General features: G+C 35.5%; 1 protein-coding gene across 5 annotated transcripts in view; it reads right to left on the bottom strand.

Annotated features, from left to right (window-relative positions):
* Positions 1-371: 371 nt before the first annotated feature.
* The window catches only part of LOC127126099 (uncharacterized), a 37,922-nt gene continuing 17,714 nt past the window's right edge, over positions 372-20,579 (bottom strand). For 2 of the 5 annotated variants that reach the window (XM_051054951.1, XM_051054954.1), the window contains exon 4: positions 372-1,524. In XM_051054951.1, coding sequence (XP_050910908.1) covers positions 587-1,524 — 938 coding nt within the window. In that variant the 3' untranslated portion in view covers positions 372-586. Of the gene's footprint in view, positions 1,573-1,719; positions 1,854-2,257; positions 2,450-20,579 lie in introns of those variants that run through there. The other 3 variants (XM_051054959.1, XM_051054958.1, XM_051054956.1) reach the window with 3 other exon arrangements.

Below are 20,579 nucleotides of genomic sequence, written 5' to 3'. Positions count from 1 at the left end.
GCAGCATTGCAGGATTTTTAAGTCCAACAGAAAATAAAATCGCAGATAACAACTTCCTAAATAACATCCCAATGCCATCAACCAACTTAACAAAACCTCAACCAACTTAACAAACTACAACCTGTCAATAAATTCTAACTGCCTAACCGAATTAACTAACCAATAGTTTTCACTAACACAATAAAAACCAAAACAGATTTGCAACTAACTGTAACAGATATCCAACTAACTTCCTAACCTCCAACCGACTCAACCGAACAATAAAAAGAATTAGGATAAAAAGCTATCAAGGTTTATTTTGAATACTATTATGATGAGAGTATTTAAAGTATCAATCATTCTTCTTTAAATAACTTTAGTACGAATAAATATAATAATAACATTACTATAGTAATGTAGTAAAAACATTACTGTAAAAGATTTTGTGTATTTATGTCGAGGAAAGTAGCAATCATGTCTTTACACAAAGAAAAATGAAAATCCTATCCTTTAAAAAGCTAAAACATGTACATGTACATGTACTACATCAGCGACCATCTATAGACTTTCAAGAAGACAATGATCAACAAAAATATGAAGGTGTACATTAATTGTCTTTGGTTAATTTTTCGATTTCCTGTGAAATTCGAAGCTGTTGGGGGTACAGAACTTGTAATATCTCCTGAGCCAGTTTCTTCTTTTTCATGATTTTTGCTATTTCCTGTTTGCCATTCTCAAGCATACCATGTTCTGTTTCAGATGAGTTCACATTACTGTCCACAAAATTCTCTAAGGAGAAATTGTCGCCACATTGATCCATTTCATCATAGATTTCACTGTAAAGAACTTGGGTATTAAACTGGTTCCCGGGAACTGGAGCAGTAGTCTCCAAAGGTTGGTCGTCTGGAACTTGTGCAACAACCTTTGCACCAATTACAATTTCAGCATTTTCACCCAGTCCTTTCTTTGCAATCTGTACTCGAGCGTTTTGATCTAAGTATCGATATCCCTCACAGCCATATCCGTCATCTTTCTCATTCTCATACCGTTTCCCATATAGCTCACTTGGGTCTAAGTCATCCAATTCGGTATATGCAGCATCTTTCTCTTGCTCGCCTTGCTCCATCCATCCATCATTAGGAATTTTTAGTAACGCTGCCAACGCTTCACCAAAATCATCATCTTGAGCTCCTGCATCATTGTCTGCCTGACGGGCTTTCTCATATAAGTATTTATATCCCTTACGGCCATATCCAACCTTTTTCTCTTTCTCATACCGTTTCCCATATAGCTCACTTGGGTCTAATTCATCAAAATTGGCATATCCAACATCTTTCTCTTGCTCGCTTTGCTCCATCCACGCATCATCAGGAATTTTTAGTAACAGTTTCGCCGCCATCAATTTTGCAAAGCCATCATCTTGGGCTCCTACGTGTGCCTGATTTGGAGCCATCTCACCTATATCTTGGGCTCTTACATCATTGAGTGCCTGATTTGGAGCCATCTCACCTACATCATTATGTGCCTGATTTGGAGCCATCTCACCTACATCTTGGACTCCTTCATCTTGCTGATGATTTTCTTCAGCAACTTCTGTATAAACAAAATACATGCGCCTAGAGTTAATGTTATTCTTCTTGTTGAGAATAAATATTGCTTCTGTTACAAATTAATGAACAGTAGCATGAAATCTGATGTAAAAGTCAGCACTATATAAATCAACTGAAATCTATTACTTACTAAATAGGTCTGGCATTTTGTCTTCCGTTCTTTTCATTTTCCTATCATAGCTGTTGATTTTCGATTCCAATTTCTTGATCTTTTTATCAATTTCACCCTGTTGGAATGACAAATCCTTAAGGAGGATTTCAACTCTACAAAAAAAGCAAACACACAAAGTCAGTATTCTCAAGATACCAAGGTAAGAAAGTAATAAAAGAACTCAAAATTGACCACAGTGCAAATAACAGAAACACGTTAACATTATCATTCAAGAATTAATAATCTGAGGAAGTTTGATTCAAGATAACAGAAACACGTTAACATTATCATTCAAGAATTAATAATTTGAGGAAGTTTGATTCAAGATAACAGAAACACTGATATTTCACTCAAAATTGACGATAGTGCAAAAACAGAAACCCTCATATTTGACTCAAGATATGCAAGAATTAACGATCAGAGAAAATTTGGAATTCAACAAAATCAACAAAATCATGCTAATTCAAGCAAAATTGTTCAGATTGTATGAAAAGAACAAATAAATTGAATAACTTACTCAGCTGGATTGTTCATCTTAGAAGATGAAACAGAGAGAGTATGAACGAGAGAGAAGATGAAACAGAGAGAGTATGAACCAGAGAGAAGAATGCGAGAGACTTGAGAAGAAGAGTTCAGAAAAATGATAATGTGACTTGGTGCATTGATTATATATAGTTAGATAAATGGACGCTTGAACACTCACACGAAAAAATAAACAAATTTAATTCTATTTTTTTAATTAAGTATTAATTTCATGGTTAATTATGTTTAGGGTAATGCTAATATGTGTTTTAAGGGTGCATGATAAGAGTTAAATATAAAAATTTTCTTTTTGAAAATTATGCATTGTTTTAATTAAAATTTGATAATTGATTTTTTTCAATATAAATCTTTTATTTATAAATTGCTTATGTTAACATTAGCCTTATGTTTAATACCCTTATGTTTATTAACCTGACTAATTCTAATTTAATAGGTAATTAATGAGTAGGAAAATTACATTTATTAGAAAAATTAAGTTTATTATTTAATAGGTAATCAATTGCACTTCGATCCTTCTGATGTTTTTAATCCAACAAAAACTAATAGAGCCTTTAGTTTAGAAAAATTATATTTATTATTGAATTATCATGTCTTAAATTAATTACATAGCTCTTTCGAGCATCGTCCTTAAGACCTTTTGAACTGATCTAAGAATAATATAAAAAAAATATTGGGTCACCTTGTGAACCAAGAGATGTTTGGGACTATTCCCAAACACCTATTTCTTCGTCTTTTCGGCTTTACCCTATAGTGGCGGTCTTACTAGCCCACGTATTGGTAACAACCACCTTACTCCTGAGTTCATCTTTTCACCCTTGTTGGAGTGCAAAACATTATTCTTTGGTCCAGACCATACTTTGATCACACTTCTTTCCACCTCCCACTTCTAGTTCCTTGAACTACGAAGCTCTGAGTTCCTCATTGCACTATGAGGATACGTAGGCATGAGGACCCTAATCCTCACTGAACACTTTATCTATTTCTCTCCTTTTCCCATTCTTTTACGAGTAATCTTAGATGTAACACCCATTTGAGCGATAACAGTCAAAACGGTTCCCATGGATTATCATGGATGTTTGGGGTGCTAATACCTTCCCCTTGCATAACCGACTTCCTTACCCAGCATATCTCTTCCCTCGGGTTTTATCAATGTTTTCCTTTTGGGGATAAATAAAGTTTGATGGCGACTCTGTTGTATGTTCGAGCGTGCGATACGTTCGGGTATATTTTCGCTAGCTTCAACAGTATGTCTTAAGCGCCCATAAAAATTATGGCAATTCTTTATATGAATCCTCCTAGTTGCTGAATATTTGTTCAACAACCTTTATCCTTGCAGTCCACACTTTCTTGTACGATGGAGTATAATTATATCATGTGACGATATGAGATATTATTATACTCACCTTCACTGTTGGTCCTTGTTAACAAGCGGAAAAATATCTTAACATATCAATGTAATGCTTAGTTTTCGGTGATCATGTACAATATTAGTGGCAGTGCAACTGTGAGGTGGGTCTATAGAAGCTATCTTCCAAGAATCACTTCTCTTCCTGTGAAACGTAGCCAACCGAAACTTGCAAAGAATGTTATGCCATTCAATGAAATACCTTCTCGAATCAGTGCATTTCACAATGAAATCAGCAGAGTTCTCCATGTAAAAATTTTTAATAGCTCGCACACATTCTTCTTTAGTACAGAACCTGTCTTCCACTTTTAACTCACCCTCTGACCATGGATATAGGTTGTAAAAAATATTGTCAGATGTGTCATCGTCATGCAAGTCCATGTTTGTTATATGTTGAGGCAAACAATATACCTGACTTAGAGGTAATAGAATTCAATGATCGTCATCATCAATATAGTTGTTTAACATATGATCGACCTGTATCTCACTTTCTTCTTCTTCTTCGTCAACGCCGTTGACTTCTACTTCAGCATTGGCTTCATCTGAGTCTTCTTATTCAAATTCATCAGATTCAACTTGATCAGTTATCTAAGATTGTTGAGATGATATACTTTATTGGAGATTAATATATAACTTAATAGAGTTGAAACCAAAATGTTTGTGACTAACAAACATATATTCAACATCTTCATCATCTCGCACCTTTAGCGGGTAAAATTTACATTGATTATTTTCGAAATAAATTGGATTCTGGTATGTGATTTGTGACATAAGACAATATCCTAGATAAATTTCTATTCATTTTTTTCAAATGCAAGAAATTTGAACTTTTCTTGATTGAAAATCAGACAGTTTCAGTGTTTCGAAAACTAAACCCGTATACATCAGAGTCATATGTCTCACCGTTGCAGTGAGCATTGATAATATATTATGTTGCATATGACATATTATGATAATGAACTTGTGTTGGTTTGACAACGAAGTTGTGTTGGTTTGAGTAAGAGTATGAACTTGTGTTGGTATGAGTAAGAGTAAGAGCATTAATGGAAGAACATGACAAGACAAGCATGCAATAACATTCACCAGTTCAATTGGCGATTGCTTTGGAAATTTTTACATAGTCGTCAGTCCATTTGGTGTCTTCTATGCATGCCCTCGAGATTCTGTGATGCATGCCTTAGCCATGCAGCCTATTGAAAAAACTATGCATGGAAGACCTGCCACGAGACAACTATGCAATTAGACACCTAGGAAGTCGCCAATTGAGATGGCGTTAGCATGGAAATGTTACATGTGATCGCCAATTCAGATGGCGTTATCATTTATTTCTAGCATGGGCACAAGTGCATGCTTTTCATTATAAATAAACATTATAAACCTACACTTCTTCATCAATAACAATTTTCCCCCACATTTATCTCTCATATTTTCATCAGTAACCAATACTTCTTCATCAATAACACTACGGAAAAATATCTCTACTCAATATTGGTGAATCATATAGAGGAATTGTCGCCAACATAACGACTTATGTAAGTTTTTATGTAAAAACATATTTTCTTATATTTTTCTAACACATTTTTTTTATGAAAAAACTTATTTTTTTGTTTATTTTTTAGGATGTTTCTAGGTTTCGAACTCGTGACCACGAATTTGTTGCCATCGACGAGTTGATTCAGCCTTATGCTGAACTCGTCGGTTTTGGACATGTTAGCAAAATCATGTCTTGGTCGGTTGATAATAAGTTTATTCTAGCTTTATGTGAAAGATGACGTCTCAAGACGCACACATTCTGGTTTCCAACCGGTGAATGTACCGTAGCGTTAGAAGACATGTACATGTTATTGGGGATGTCTATCGAGGGTAAGGCGGTAAATGGGTGTCGTAGCCTAAAAAATATAGTGTGCGAAAAACAACCGGCGAGAAAGAAATGACAGAAGAGTCGCCACCGTGCGTTATTTATCCAAAGGAGGGAAAGGAAACGCTCGAAGTAAACCTGGAGAAAGGAAAGGAAAAGACAAGGTCTCGCAACCAAATCTTGGGTTCGGGAGTCGATTATGTGAAGGGAAGGTATTAGCACCCCTACGCATTTGTAGTACTCTACGGGATCCACTCTTGTTGTTCTTGTCTAAAGGGTGTAGGTAATATCTAATGTACTATTTACTAAATAGGGGTCAAAGAAAATGACTCGCACGGATGTTGCATCCACTGCATACGTATCTCATATGAATATGAGAATCAGAGTCTTCGTAGCTCGGCTACCTATGGGTGAAAGAGATGTGTGCTCGCTAAGACATCGCGTCTTATGCCTACGTATCTCATCTGGAATGAGAATCAGAGAAAAACGTAGTTCAACTAACTACAGGAATAAGGGTCTCGATTGCAACTAGGGCAAGAGAAAGGGAATGTCTCGATCGCAACGAGGGCGAGAGAAAAGAATCGCAACGAGGGCGAAAATAAACAAAGATTAGTTGTTAGTTGTTAGTCAAACTCGGCAAGACATCGCACCTTGTGCCTACGTATCTCATCTGAACATGAGAATCAGAGTTGCCGTAGTTCGGATACATAGGGGTTGCCATCTGAACATGGACTTACAAAGGAGGACACCAGTTGTGTCAAAGGAGAGTGGGCAATGTGTTCACGTCCTAGCAGCAGGTGTCGCAGCTCGCTGAATCGAGTCTTAGGCAGTTACCTCTTTGCAATAGGACGGAGTGACATGCCACAGGACCGGAGATGCACGGAAGATCTAAAAAATGGGGAAGCTCTTCCCTAGAGTTGTCATGCAATATGGACCTATGGGTTAAGATTTACAAATGGGAACATCTACCTAATGTTACCATGCAAAGAGTAAGGGAATTCTACCTATGTTATCATACAAAAGAATGAGGGAATTCTACCTATGTTATCATACAAAAGAATGAGGGAATTCTACACATGTTATCATACAAAAGAATGAGTTAATTCTACCTATGTTATCATACAAAAGGGTTCTAGCTAATGGGTGCTACCTAAACGGAACAAGAATTGACGGATGGGGCAAGGAGAGGAACCAGGGATAAAGGTAGATGACGATGCCTGAGGCAATCGACTTACAAGGTTGATGGCGACGCATAAAGCAATCGACTTACAAGGTTGATGGCGATGCATGAAGCAATCGACTTACAAGGTAGATGGATGAATACGTGTTGGTTCTGTTAAGTTTTGAAAAATGATTACTCGACGTTGAATCGAGGTTTTGATCTTATTTTGAAATGGTTATCGAATGCTCATTTTAATTCTTGTATTAACAAATGAATAAAGAATGAAAGAATAAATATTATACATTTGATGGGAGAGGGATAAATTTGTTATGAATGGGGATTGTTCATGGTAATCAAACAAATAAGAATAAATGCCCCATACATCATACAAGTAGGCAACAATTATTAATCAGTCAGGTAAATAAACATGTATATGGTCAAATCAAATAATCAAAGAATAAAATAATAAGACATTAAATAATGTATGAGAGTATGAGCATGTTAAACAATCAAGCAATATTAAACATGGATGAAAGAAACAAGTATAAAAAATATCAGATGAATCAAACAAGTACAACTATGCACACAAAGGATCAATGAATAATTTAATCGGGAAATGATACAAGGATCAAATAAAATCAAGATGAATGGCCTCTAATACATGACATATGAGATGAACAAGGGAGGATCAAAAGATCTCTTCAATTTCCCTAAGCAATCCCTATGTTAAACATCAATCATACAAAAGTCAACCAAAAAGGCAAGTCAACTTAAAAAATGTCAAATAAATAGTAAATTAATCACAAAAATTATGAAAAATTAAACTAAGTTATATGGGGCCAGGACATCATCATCCCCCAAAAAGATTTTAAAAATAATGAAAATTAGTTATTGAATTAATTGAATCAAAGCAAAGGTCAAACCAAAAGTCAAACAACAAGACTAGGTTAGAAATAAATTAAGAATAAATTGAAAATGGGAAATAAAATTCCAATAAAAGGTCAGGTTGACCATGAGACATTGGTCAACCCTCATCCCAAAAATCAGAATCTAAAAATAATTTTAAGTCAAGAAAATGAAATTAATAAAAATTTATGTGTTAAAATGGACTATTTGAAACAAATAATTAATTTAAAATATCAACATTAAATAAAATATAAAAATAAAAATTAAATAAATTAAATAAAACATTAAAGAATGTAAAATATATTTTTTGGTATTTTTATAAATAAATAAAATATTTTTTATTAATTAAATCAAAACAGAATAAAAAAGAATAAAAGAATTGAAGGAAGTAAATAAAAAGGAAATAGTGATGATGGGCCTCGTGTGTGGTGGGGGGCGGATAGCATATCCAGCGTCAAGCCCAACAGAAAAAAGAAAAAAACGTGACAGCAAAATAATATTCACTTAAAAATAATATGTGGACTATGCATTAATAAGTCAACTTCCAGTTATGCACTAGTGGATAAAACTAGGGGCGGCTGGTTGGATGCGCGTGGGCTCAAATCTTGTTTGTGTTATTTTTTTTATGCAAAATAGAAAAAAAAATCCCAAAAATGCAGCCATTTTCTACCAACCTTCCAACTAGCATATCTCCCTCTCTAATGCTCCAAATGGGATGACGTAAAAATCAAAGTTCAAGTTTGAAACATGTAGAACACAATGGTGTCTTGTTTTATGAAAAATAGTGGCCATAGCATGTAGAAAAGCGAACAAAAGGGGGCTTCATGCACCCAAATTCAGCACATATGAAAAACACAGCCCATTTCCTCCATTTTCAAACCAACATAACTAATGCTACAGGGCTCCAAATGAGGTGATGTAAAAATAAAAGTTTGAGTTTGGAACATGTAGAACACAATGATGCTTTGTTTCGTTAAAAATAATTACTCTAACATGTAGAAAAGCGAACAACAAGGGGGCTTCAGGCGAGGATTTTTGCAAAAATTCAATGTTTCAAAATTAAAATTTAATGAACATGCTTCAATGAAGGGTCCATAAGACAAACATAGCATGATATTAACATTTTTTTTTTGCATGAAACAAGCATGACATAGTGGAAAATAGCATGAAGTAAACATGAATGAATGTGACAATAGCATGAAAAACATGGTGAACAAACATGGAATATGGTCATGGAAGGTTGGAATAAAGAGATTACCTAGTGGAGAAAGTCCACTGCTTCTTGTTGATGGAGAGGGTGGAAGAAAAAGGAAATGCTCTTTTGATGCTTGTGCTTGAAAAGTGAGGAATGGATCTTGAAATGAAAACCAAGTTTGCCTTTGCTTGCCTTGTCCTAAAATTCTGTAGCCTCCATTCTAATTAGGGTTTTAGAAGTTTATATATGTAGGTCTTATGTGACTAATGGGCTTGAAATGTGACTTGGATTCATGAGCAAAAAGTGCAAAAAAGTGGGGTGGTATTAGGAAATCCAATTGTGGCAAAGCCTAAGCGAGTTGACAACACAAGCACATAAAGCAAATGGCCAAATGAGGAAATGCAAGGGCTGGTTGGTTTATGCTGCAAAACATGAAAATAAGTCCAACAGGGTGACTTTAAGGCATTTTAACTTGATGAATAAATGTCCAAATGGCAAGGCAATGCAAACAGTAGAAAGAGGGCATGGAACTTAACATTTTTCATGTTGAACACATCTTGAAATGGTGAGTGGAAAGGGGTGGAAAATGGCCATAAAGTTCAGGTTTCATGGCTGCAAAATGGTTGGGCCAGTTTGACCTAAATGCTGTCAAAAAATTCAGCCTATGATACCAACTTTAGATGAGTGCATCTTCCAAACCAATGATCCAAATTGCAAGGCAATGCAAACAGTAGAAAGAGGGCATGGAACTTAACATTTTTCATGTTGAACACATCTTGAAATGGTGAGTGGAAAGGGGTGGAAAATTGCCATAAAGTTCAGGTTTCATGGCTGCAAAATGGTTGGGCCAGTTTGGCCTAAATGCTGTCAAAAAAATTTAGCCTATGATACCAACTTTAGATGAGTATATCTTCCAAACCAATGATCCAAATGGGGTGGTTCCAAAAAGGTGTGAAAAAGGACATATCAAGGTACAACTGTCATGAAGAAAGTGCTTTCAAAAGATGCCTTGAAGTGCAAGAAATCTGGCCCATAAGTCTTGACAAATTTTGCAAATTCTGGACTTAGAAAAATTTCTAAGTGTTCTAAAATAATGTCTTACTTTGACCAAACATAACTCTCTCAATTTTAATCCAAATGAAACAAACTTTATATCTCTAGAAAGCTTGGAACAAGAGGAACAACTTTCATGTTGGAGAAATTTTCAAATGGAGCTTGCATCGTTATGGAAAATGGACTTAAAGTGGGTGCAAAAACCATAAAAATATGCCTTAAATGGAAAATCAACTATTTCCAAATTTAGTAACTTTTCAAACTCTTGGTTAAATGATGAATCCATGATCCAACCTTGATCAAATTTCACATGTAGGCTCCCTTAGGCATGAATTTTGAGATTCCACTTTCAAAATGTCAGGAGTTAACTTTTCTGGCCCCACTGTTGACTTTTCCCAATCTGTCTGATTTCCGATTCCATTGATCAATTGAAGCACCTCTGGCTCAAATAAAGAGCTGATTTTTTGCATGTAGATCCTTGTGGACATTTGGAGGTTCATGGAAATGAGTTTCAACCAAGGAATCAGCAATAAACCGATTTTATACCAAACCCTGGTTTTAGGGCAAAAATGACTAGGAACTGATTGCCAATGGACCTTTGTGAGATAATTGTGGATCTTCTTAGGCCAAGATGCTTCTCTAATCATGACATGAATGAGACATTCTACTTCCAACCAAACCTCGCCTGTTGCGGATAGCCATGAAACCCCAATTTTTGATTAAATGCAGATGCACACTCTGAGAGCTCTGAATATTCCACTAATGAACTGTAGACCAACATAAGATACCTGGACCACCTTGAGACCCTTGAGACTTGTATATTTGGAGAATGAAGTCCAATTCTCAATCTTGCTTTGTGTGGGCTCCTTCTGGTAAGGAGTGATCAATCAAACCCTGATTTCCCAAGTCACTAATGCAGTATGCAATGAGTATGACCTAGTATGATGCTAATGCAATGTGAAACACAATCCCATGTTTCCAAGAAAAATGAAGGGTAAATTTTGGGGTATTACAATGGGAAAACCAACTATGTGAATTCAATTTCCATGGAACTCTTAGGTGCTGACTTGTTAGATGATAACTCGAGAGGTCAGGATATACTCCTTTCACCTCTTAAGGCATATTACAACAACTTATAGTTAGATGAAAATTCTACTGAAGATGCTCGAATAATAAAAATTAGGTGTTATATTATGCTTTTAATTGGTTTATTTTTATTTTCCGAAGGTAGTGGTTCTAGTATGCATGTTATATATTTACCTTTATTAAGACATGTAGATAAAATAAGAAGTTATACTTGAGGGGCCGCTTGTTTGACTTATCTTTATAACTCTTTGTGTAAAAATGCACATTAAGACACATCTATATTTTCTGGGTGCACTATTTTGCTTCAAGCATGAGGTTGGTCCAGACTACCGTCCCTAGCGCCCGTCAACCACAACCCGTTCATATTCCCGTACGCACAAAAGTAATTTCTTAACAATTAACGATATTTATTTACCAATTATTATCTCTAAATAATATATTTTCTTTTTTGGTGCAAATGGTCAACTCGTGGTATGAGTTACAACAGATGTCCTAGATATTATATTACCCAATATCACAATCTCTTGGATCACCTTCAACCAGTAGATGTATTGCCATTAACCGAATTAATTCGTAATAATTTATTTTTAATATCACGCATTTTTTAATCTAATATATTTTCACATTTCAGTTCATTTGGCGTCCATATCTAAACTTGGATCATGACCATGAAATAAACGAACAAGATGCAGTCGTTTGGATTGCATGCACATCGATCATAAGGTTCACCACTATGGAGATGCACCACAATGACCGTGTTAAATTGCAATTCAATATGCTTTAACACATCCCAAATTCCTTGATAAACCTCAGAGAATGACATTTATGAAGAGTTAATGACTAATGGAACTTTAACCCTTGGCAACGCTTCACTAGATGTGAGTGTCGAAAATAGAAGCACCAACAAGACCATGTCTTAAGTGACGATGTGATGCCAACCGATGAAAAACAACTCGTAATTATATGGCTTGGTACAAATCGATTGAATTTGAGTTCCTCGAGGATATGTACCTATACGACTTACGCCATGTAACTTACACACAAGAAGGTTCAACATCTAACCCCACACAACATTGCGAGACCAGTTACTCACAACCTCATACCCATCAAAATTATCGTCCCACAAACAAACTAACATACGACTTAACATGTCAAACATCCAACCATAATACCAAGAGTATCCCCCGTACCACAACCAACAAGAAGATCATCATTAAGACACCCAACATCGTCATACACCCAACACATCACCCTACCATAGATGCCTTAGGCAAAACACTTAGCGTGGATTATGGCCAACGTTCGGGTAGCTAGGGGATGTGGTACTATAGCCAAAAAGCTCAAACATCACAAAACCAAAACATGTAACAACCATATGGCTACCAAACACCACAACGACCATTTCAATCTTTCCTCAACACACCATTCACACCAATGTCACCCTTAAATCGTCCCAGTCTCCCTCTAATAACTCAAATACAACCCAACTACTCTAGCATGGGTCACGAACTCAGCTATGGTGATAGCGCTTCATTGCATACATAAGACTACCTGGATTTGTCTGAATATCTTAGGAAGTCTCCTACAGGCGATGGTGATATTCCTGGACCCTCAAATCCTCTGACACCTGGGGTCATCAACGTGGGTTAGGGCCACGTGTCCGTGTAGCTAGGGGATGTGGTATTGGAGGTCAGTTGGGTCATCCCGATCAACGGCATTATTATTTTTGGTGTTCTTATGTAAACACATATAATATTAATACCAATTGGTCCGATTTTGAATTTTAAATAAAATACCCCCTATTTAAAAAAATTGCCTCCTCTCATTCCTTACACACATACGCCAATTGGATTGACAGTACCATGTACAGAAGCCAATTTAATTGACGTCTCCTTTTTAAATTTAAGGGTTGACGCCAATTCATATGACACACCTGCTTTGATGTGAGATAATCTGAAAAATTATCTGAGTTATTTTAGATTTTTATTTATTTAAAATTAAGTTATTTAAATAAAAAACTCTTTCAAAAATATTAAAAAACCTCATTCATCCACCGCTCCCACGTTTTTCAATTAATTAATAAAACCGCACAATTCTATCCATTATGAAAAGCTCACAATTTAATTTATCATTCTAAGCTATTTAAATAATGAATAAGTTATTCACCCTATTCCTCATGTTTCCATTTCTATATTAAATAATAATAAATTAATAAAAATAAACCTCATTCACCTTATTACTCACGTTTTCATTTCTATTATTTTCATTAACAAAATGTAATAAGAGGTAGTACAAGACTCAAATTTTATATATTTTCTTTTAGTGTTTTCATTGTTATTTTGTATTCTTTATTTTTATTGGGTGTGTTTTTATCTGATTTTGACATTTTCATTTATCTTTTTTATTGTGTTTATCTGATTTTTTTCGATCTTAGAGAAAGTTTAGGAAGGGTTCAGATATACCTGTCAGCTTTGGGGATTAGATTTTGCCCTAGTGTATTTACTAACTTTTTCATTTATTGTTCCACCACTTGCATGTTTGAGGTTTAGTCCCGATGTGGATGGTTTAGGATTTACAAGTCATTAATATAGTAATAACCAAACTTCGGGGGGTGAAAATATTATTTATTAATTCTACTATCAGAAAATGTTACATTGTAGTGTTATGTAAGAAAAAATAGAAAAAAAAACTTAGGTGTAATAGCGTTTGAACTTGGTTGGGTTCCAAATTATTTGATGTCAACATCAACATGGAAAGTGAAGCATTTTTTTTCTTCATATAAGGAGTCCGTCTTTTCTCGGATCACATGTGAGTTTTCTTCTGAGGAGATGTGTTGTTCTCTAACTAAGCTCTTGACAGTGGCGACGACCTCAATACCATATGCGAGCCAAAATGGTGTCTCCCCAGTGCCGAAGCTCTTCTGCCTAACCGAAGCTCTATCTAGTCATTGGTTTAAGGGTGCTCTACTTATATGCAGTGGTGCTTAACACCCAAATCTTGGAAGAGTTTTCTCAAGTTGTTGTATGTGAATCGAATTCTATTGTTTGTGACTACGAACCACGGATTCTTGCACCAAGATAAAATGTTTTTCTTTAAAACTTCTGGATATTATTGGTTTTGGTTTTTCACCAAGGCTTTATCCTCAATCTAAATGGTGAAGTAGTCAACAACTGCTATAAGGAATTTTAATGGTCATGGGCTTGTGGGAATAACCTAGTTTATCCATGCCCTAGTGGAAGGAAGGCTATGTAGTAATCAGATTGTTGAGCTCGGTGGAAGGACTATGTGAATATCTCGGTGCTACATGAATCTTTCGCTTTTAAATTTTTTCTACCAAAACTTGTGTTTCTTAAGGATTCTATGTGATCAGTATCCTGAAGGTTAAAAAGGATATTATCTCAGTTTGCAGTTTGTATAAACTTGTTCCATAATCAAAATGAATAGATTATTCATTTATTCTAGTCATAGTGGCTCTGTATATGATCATTATAAGTTATATATGATAGTCAGTACTTTATTTCGGTTCGTGGTTGGTCTATTATATTAATCAATGCATTAGAAATAAAAATAGTTATCTAGTTATATTAATATTATCTATAAAAGTATAAGTTGAAAAAAAGTCAGACAAACAAGTATTAAAAGGTAACGAAAAAGAAAAGAAAAAGACATCCCGTATTTGAGGTTTGTTATTTTGTTAAATAGAACTAAGTCCCACATAGGAGAGCATAGAAAAAGTGAAGAAACAAAGGCAGTATAAATAAATGGTGTACTACAATGAAGCCTGTAACTTCATAGATGTCATGCGGATTTAGTGACATTTAAATTAGTGAATAATTTGTGTTCCGAATTTATATGAACGTATTCTTAGGTACTATAAATTTGTACGTGCATACTTCTCTTTTCTACCCGAACTTTGTTTCTCAAGGGTTCTATGTGAGTATTGTTCTAAAGGTTAAAAAGTCTTGTCACTTTGTAGTTGGTACAACCTTGTTGAGACGAGAAACTACTTTTCATTTGAATATTTTAGAAGTACTTTCGTTGATGGCAATGTCTTTGTTCTAAGTGTAGGTTTTGTTGCTGGTGAAAAAGATGAAAAGAAGAAAGAATAATAAACTTCAATTCCTGAAAGATGAAAAGAAGAAAGAATAATAAACTTCAATTCCTGAAAGATGAAAAGAAAGAATAATAAACTTCAATTCCTGAAAGAATAATAAATTTTCACTACCGTGGTAACAGATACAGTAAACTATACTATATGTCGTCTCTCTATTTCTTTTTCTCTGATTTATTTCTCAATTTATATGTCATCTGTTTATTTCTTTTTCTCTGATTTATTTCTCAATTTATATGTCATCTCTCTATTTCTTTTTCTCTGACTTATTTCTCAATGCATCCAGGTTACTTGCTAGTGTTTGACTATGCAAAAGAACAACTTATATGTGGCGGGAAAAGTTATTATGTTGTGCTTAGATGTGAGTTATATTTGGTTTGTTGAGAATGTATCAAGTGTCCTATTATACTTATCCTATACTTAGCTTGTTATTATCTTCTTTTTTACTTTTAAAAATATTTTATACAAACTTTTGAGAAAATAACACCATTACAAAAAGCCTGCTTTGGCAGCATAGATGGAAAGTGTATTTTGATGGGAGGAGAAGACGATTTAGTTCAAGTTTGGAGCATGGAAGATCCCAAAGTGTTGCATGAGGCGAGGGACATATCTAACAGGTAAATTGCTTGGTAATATGGAGTTGGCGAATTATCCTACCATAGTGTTGATTTAGTTTACGTCAAATGCTGTGACAGGTCAGTGGAGCGGCTTTTGATTCATATTGGTCTCACCAAATTCAAATGACACCGGAGAAACAATAATGTATCAGTTTGGTTCAGCTGGTCAGGTACCTGGACACATGTTTTCGTTAAAACTTTCTCGTGTATTTCTGTAGCTTTTACTCTCTGCTTAAGACTTCACAAATGATTACTTCTTATTGGCATCTGTTATGATTGACCGATGGAAATGAAATTATTGCATCTGCATACCTAGAAATTGAATTCTGTGGGACCTGGAAATGGACGAGATTGTAATGCCCTTGAGGCATCCCCCTGGTGGATCCCCAACTTTTAGTGCTGGAAGTCAGTCATCCCATTGGGTACCTTGTAACCCACTCCAAGTATTCGGGGTGCTCCAAAAATCTCTCCCCAAGTTGCTCACCGGGTGCACATCGAACCACTTTCTAGCTTGGTATTTACCCATGAATCTGAACTTACAGCCTGCCAGGAGGGACATATCCAAATTTGGACGAGACCTGGCATAGGCGAGATCCAGCCAAGCAACTCTGAAACTTTGTTATCTACCAGTCTCAAGGAGAAGCCTTCACATTCTAGCAAGATCAGCAGTTCTAGCTACAAAAATAAGTAAATCTTAATCTAAAGGGAGTTTTAAACAATTTTTTATGCTTTAGTTTTAACATCTTGATTTATGTAAAGATGAACTAGCTAGTTTATTATATATTCTGTCATTAACGAATAAACATGCCATTAATAGAAATACGAGGATGGGGGGAGACTTCTCTCTGACCGCCTCCTGTAATTACCAAACGGTTTTTAATAGGATATCTGATTAGTGATTACTGGAATAATGTGATTTTTACATACATTCTTACTTTTGAAATACTTGCTTACATACAAGCCATTCTTTTGAAGTACATACATTGTTACTTTTGAAGTGCTTGCTTACATACAAGCCATTATTTGTCGTTCTTACTTGTATGCTAAGCAACTTGTATTGGAGTGAACTGTGTTTGCTGTCATGTTGTCATTGTTGAGGCTAGTATTTTATAGGGGTGACATAAGAGATGGATTGGAGGCATGCTAACGGGATCATACATAGAGATCTAAAACCTAGTATTATTATGAACATGTAGTAGATATTAATTATCATGTACATTTGATAAATTGTATGACGTTTTGTTTTGGCATTAATGGATGAATGCTTGATCGATGTATATACTCGTGAGTTCTAAACTTATAAGTGTTATGTGTTTTTGAAACTGTGACAATACAGACAATCTGTTGCTTACAGCAAATCAGAAGACTGTAAAACTTGCAGATTTTGGTCTTGCAAGAGAAAAATCGGGGACCGAAATAATGACTGCAGAAACCGGAACTTACTGATGGATGGCACCAGAGGTATGCCGGCCGTCTTTTTTGGAACGTAATTTTATTGATTCATTGATAACTATCCAAAAATGTGAATCAGAGGGTCCAATCACGATGAGATTTTATGGTGCTTATAATGTATCATTTAGCAAATTCTTGTATAATCACTTGTAATCTATTAAAAATGTTTTATGGATTTCCTGACAATACTTTGTATCCATAGAATTCTATTATGACAGCACCTTAACGTTATGTCAAGGAGAGAAAAAGCAGTATAACAACAAGGTCGATGTGTATAACTTTGGGATTGTTTTATGGGAGCTACTAACAAATCGTGTGCCTTTTGAATGGATGTCCAATTTACAGGTTGCTTATGCCGCTACTTTCGAGGTACTAAATTTGAAATTACAAAGTGTTTTTTCATCAATCGCTGGTTATATTTTCCCCTCAAATTAGAAATGCCGATTTAAATTTCTCTACCATGATTCAAGGATAGTTTTAATAGACCTTACTTATAACCTTACGTTAGGTCAACAATTCTGGTTTAAAAGAAAATTGATACAAAAAATCCAAAACAGAGAGCACACTAAATTTGATCACGGAACTCAGACCAATTTTTTTCTACATCCCCGACTATAAAGTGGCTGCAGAGTCTTTCTATTATGCATGTTGTTGAAGGATTAAAGTAATATACTAGTTTCATACTTTCAAAGCTATTTTTTTTTATTGTTGCTATTTTTTAATCAAGAAATGATTTGCATTTGAGATTTCAGCCAGACAGGCCGAAAATTCCAGACAATATGTTGGGTTGAAGATCCTAACTTGACACCAAGCTTTAGTCTAATCATCCGGATGCTCAACATGTTTCTTTTCACACTCTCACCACTATCTCTTCTCTTGCGGTGTCATCGCCATTATTACTATATTTGTTTTTAGTAATAACGTGGCCGTAGAGTCTTCGGACGATATTGACTCTATATTCTCCATAACCATTCTCATTACTCATTTTCTCAAAAATACAAAACTTTCTCAAAATCTCAAAGTTTCTTCCATCAACCAAGTTCAAAGGTGTTCTTCCATCAACATCAAGTACATCAAGTAAAACTCTAAATTTGTAAGTTTTTGATGTTTTGAATTTTTGTATAAATGAATAGAAGTTGATGATTTAGGTCAGAAATGAGTAGAAATAACATGGATTGTTGTAAATATTAGATTGTAAATAGTAATTATTTCTATTAGTAATGAAGCCCATTAGTCAAAGCTCATTAGATTTTCTATTCTCTCTTATTTAAAGCATGTAGATGTAACATGTAAGAATCACTTTTTAATATATCAGTAAAATATTTTACAATATGGTATCAAGAGCTCCCGATTTTGGGGGATTCGCTTCCGCCTAAACCCTAGCCGCCTTGTAGCGGAGTTTTTTTTTACTGCAGTTTGCAGTTTGTTGTTGTTTTTGGGTGTTTGGGTCATTGTTGTTTTGTGTTGTAGCACATCGTGCTTCTTGTTTTTGTTCACTCATCTTTGAAACCCTAACCCATCCTGTTTCTTGGTTTGTTTTCTCTCGATTGTCCTTTCAATGGCTGAGATTATTAACGATCAACCACCTCCACCTCCACCTCCCACAAATCAGAATGATGTTTCCTCCTTCAGTCAGAATGATGTGGAACGGTTGAAGTCTATGCTTGACTCCATGAGTAAGCCTTCTGGTTCTGGGTCTCTAGCAGTTACTGGTAAGAGTTTGTGTTCCCGATCTCTTACTGTTTGTGGTAATATTCCAAAGAATGCGTGAATTCTTGACTCTGGTGCTATTAATCATATGACATTTGATTTCACATTATTATGCTCTTATACTACACCTTCGAGTATTCCTTATATCACTGTTGCTGATGGCTCTCATGCTTGTGTTGTTGGCACTGAAAATATTGACTTGCAACCTCCATTCCAGTTGCAATCTGTGCTTCATGTTCCCACACTTTTCCACAATTTAATTTCCATCCATAAGCTTACCCGTGATCTGAATTGTAAAGTAATTTTTTCTATGTCCCATTGTGTTTTTCAGGACCTTACCACGGGGCAGACGATTGAAATTGCTAAGGAAAAGGAAGGGTTATACTACTTCTCTGATGACCATCCAAAGGTGTTGTCCTCCTGTTTCCAGTCTCAGTCTTCCTCTTCAGCCTCACAAATTTGGCTTCAGCACAAGCGTCTCGGTCATCCTCCATTTTATATAATTAAGTCTATGTTTCCGTCATTGTTCTTACACCATTCTGTTGAGTCTTTTAAGTGTGATGTTTGTTAGTTGGCAAAACACAATTGTGTATCTTTTCCTTCCAGTTTTAATAAAAGTGATGAACCTTTTGATTTGATTCATTCTGATGTTTGGGGACCTGCCCCTACCTCTAATATTTTTGGTGCAAAATGGTTTGTCTCATTTATTGATGATTGTACTCGGGTAACTTGGATTTTCTTGATGAATACTAAATCCGAAGTACCACAAATATTTATCCAATTTTATAATATGGTACAAACGCAATTTGGGAAAGGCATAAAAAGAATTCGTTCTGACAATGGTAAAGAATATGTCAATCATACCTTTTCCAACTTCACTAGTAAACATGGCATTCTCCATGAATTCACATATGTTGACACCCCACAACAAACGGTGTCGCAGAAAGAAAAAATCGTCATTTATTTGAAGTTGCTAGATCTCTCCTTTTTCAAATGTTTGTTCCTACCTCTTATTGGGGTGAGGCAATTCTTACTGCTGCCTATCTGATTAACCGGGTCCCATCTCGAGTGTTAGATGATAAAAGTCCTGTCCAATTTATGCTTTCACGTTTTCCATCTGTTCCTATCTTACACACTCTTGAGTCTCGCATTTTTGGTTGTGTTGCTTTTGTTCATGTTCATAAACAATATCGCAACAAATTGGATCCCTGTGCTGTCAGATGTATCTTTCTAGGTTATGCACCCAACAAAAGAGGTACAAATGTTATCATCCTCTGAGTCGAAAATTCTTTGTCTCCAAAGATGTCACCTTTCATGAAAATGTGTCATATTTCACTCGTTCTCAGTCTCAGGGGGAGAACATAAGTGACTTAGAGTCAGAGTCAGAGTCGGAGTCCGAGTTTCTGATCCTTGGTCCTAGCCTCCCTAGAACACCTATTAGTGTTCCCTCTCTTGAACCCGAGTTGTCACCTAGTTTGAGTTTGAGTCCTAGTTCAACACCTGAATCTGAGCCAGTAAGTGTTCCTGGTCCTTCAAGGCCTTCTGTTTTACAGGAATCAACACCTCCAGCACCAACTCTAGTGTATCAGAGAAGAAGTAAACCTGACCTTCTCCAGAAACAAATTCAATCGCCTGAACCGGAGGTAAGTACTGAAAATGATTCCTCTAGTGATGATTGTGCCATTTCTGATACTTGTGACACTAATCCAGTTGATTTACCCATTGCTTTGAGGAAGGATAA

The sequence above is a fragment of the Lathyrus oleraceus genome, chromosome 3, assembly GCF_024323335.1.
Source record: "Lathyrus oleraceus cultivar Zhongwan6 chromosome 3, CAAS_Psat_ZW6_1.0, whole genome shotgun sequence".
In the NCBI taxonomy this organism is placed as follows: domain Eukaryota; kingdom Viridiplantae; phylum Streptophyta; class Magnoliopsida; order Fabales; family Fabaceae; genus Lathyrus; species Lathyrus oleraceus.
This window is presented reverse-complemented; position numbering and strand designations above follow the sequence as displayed.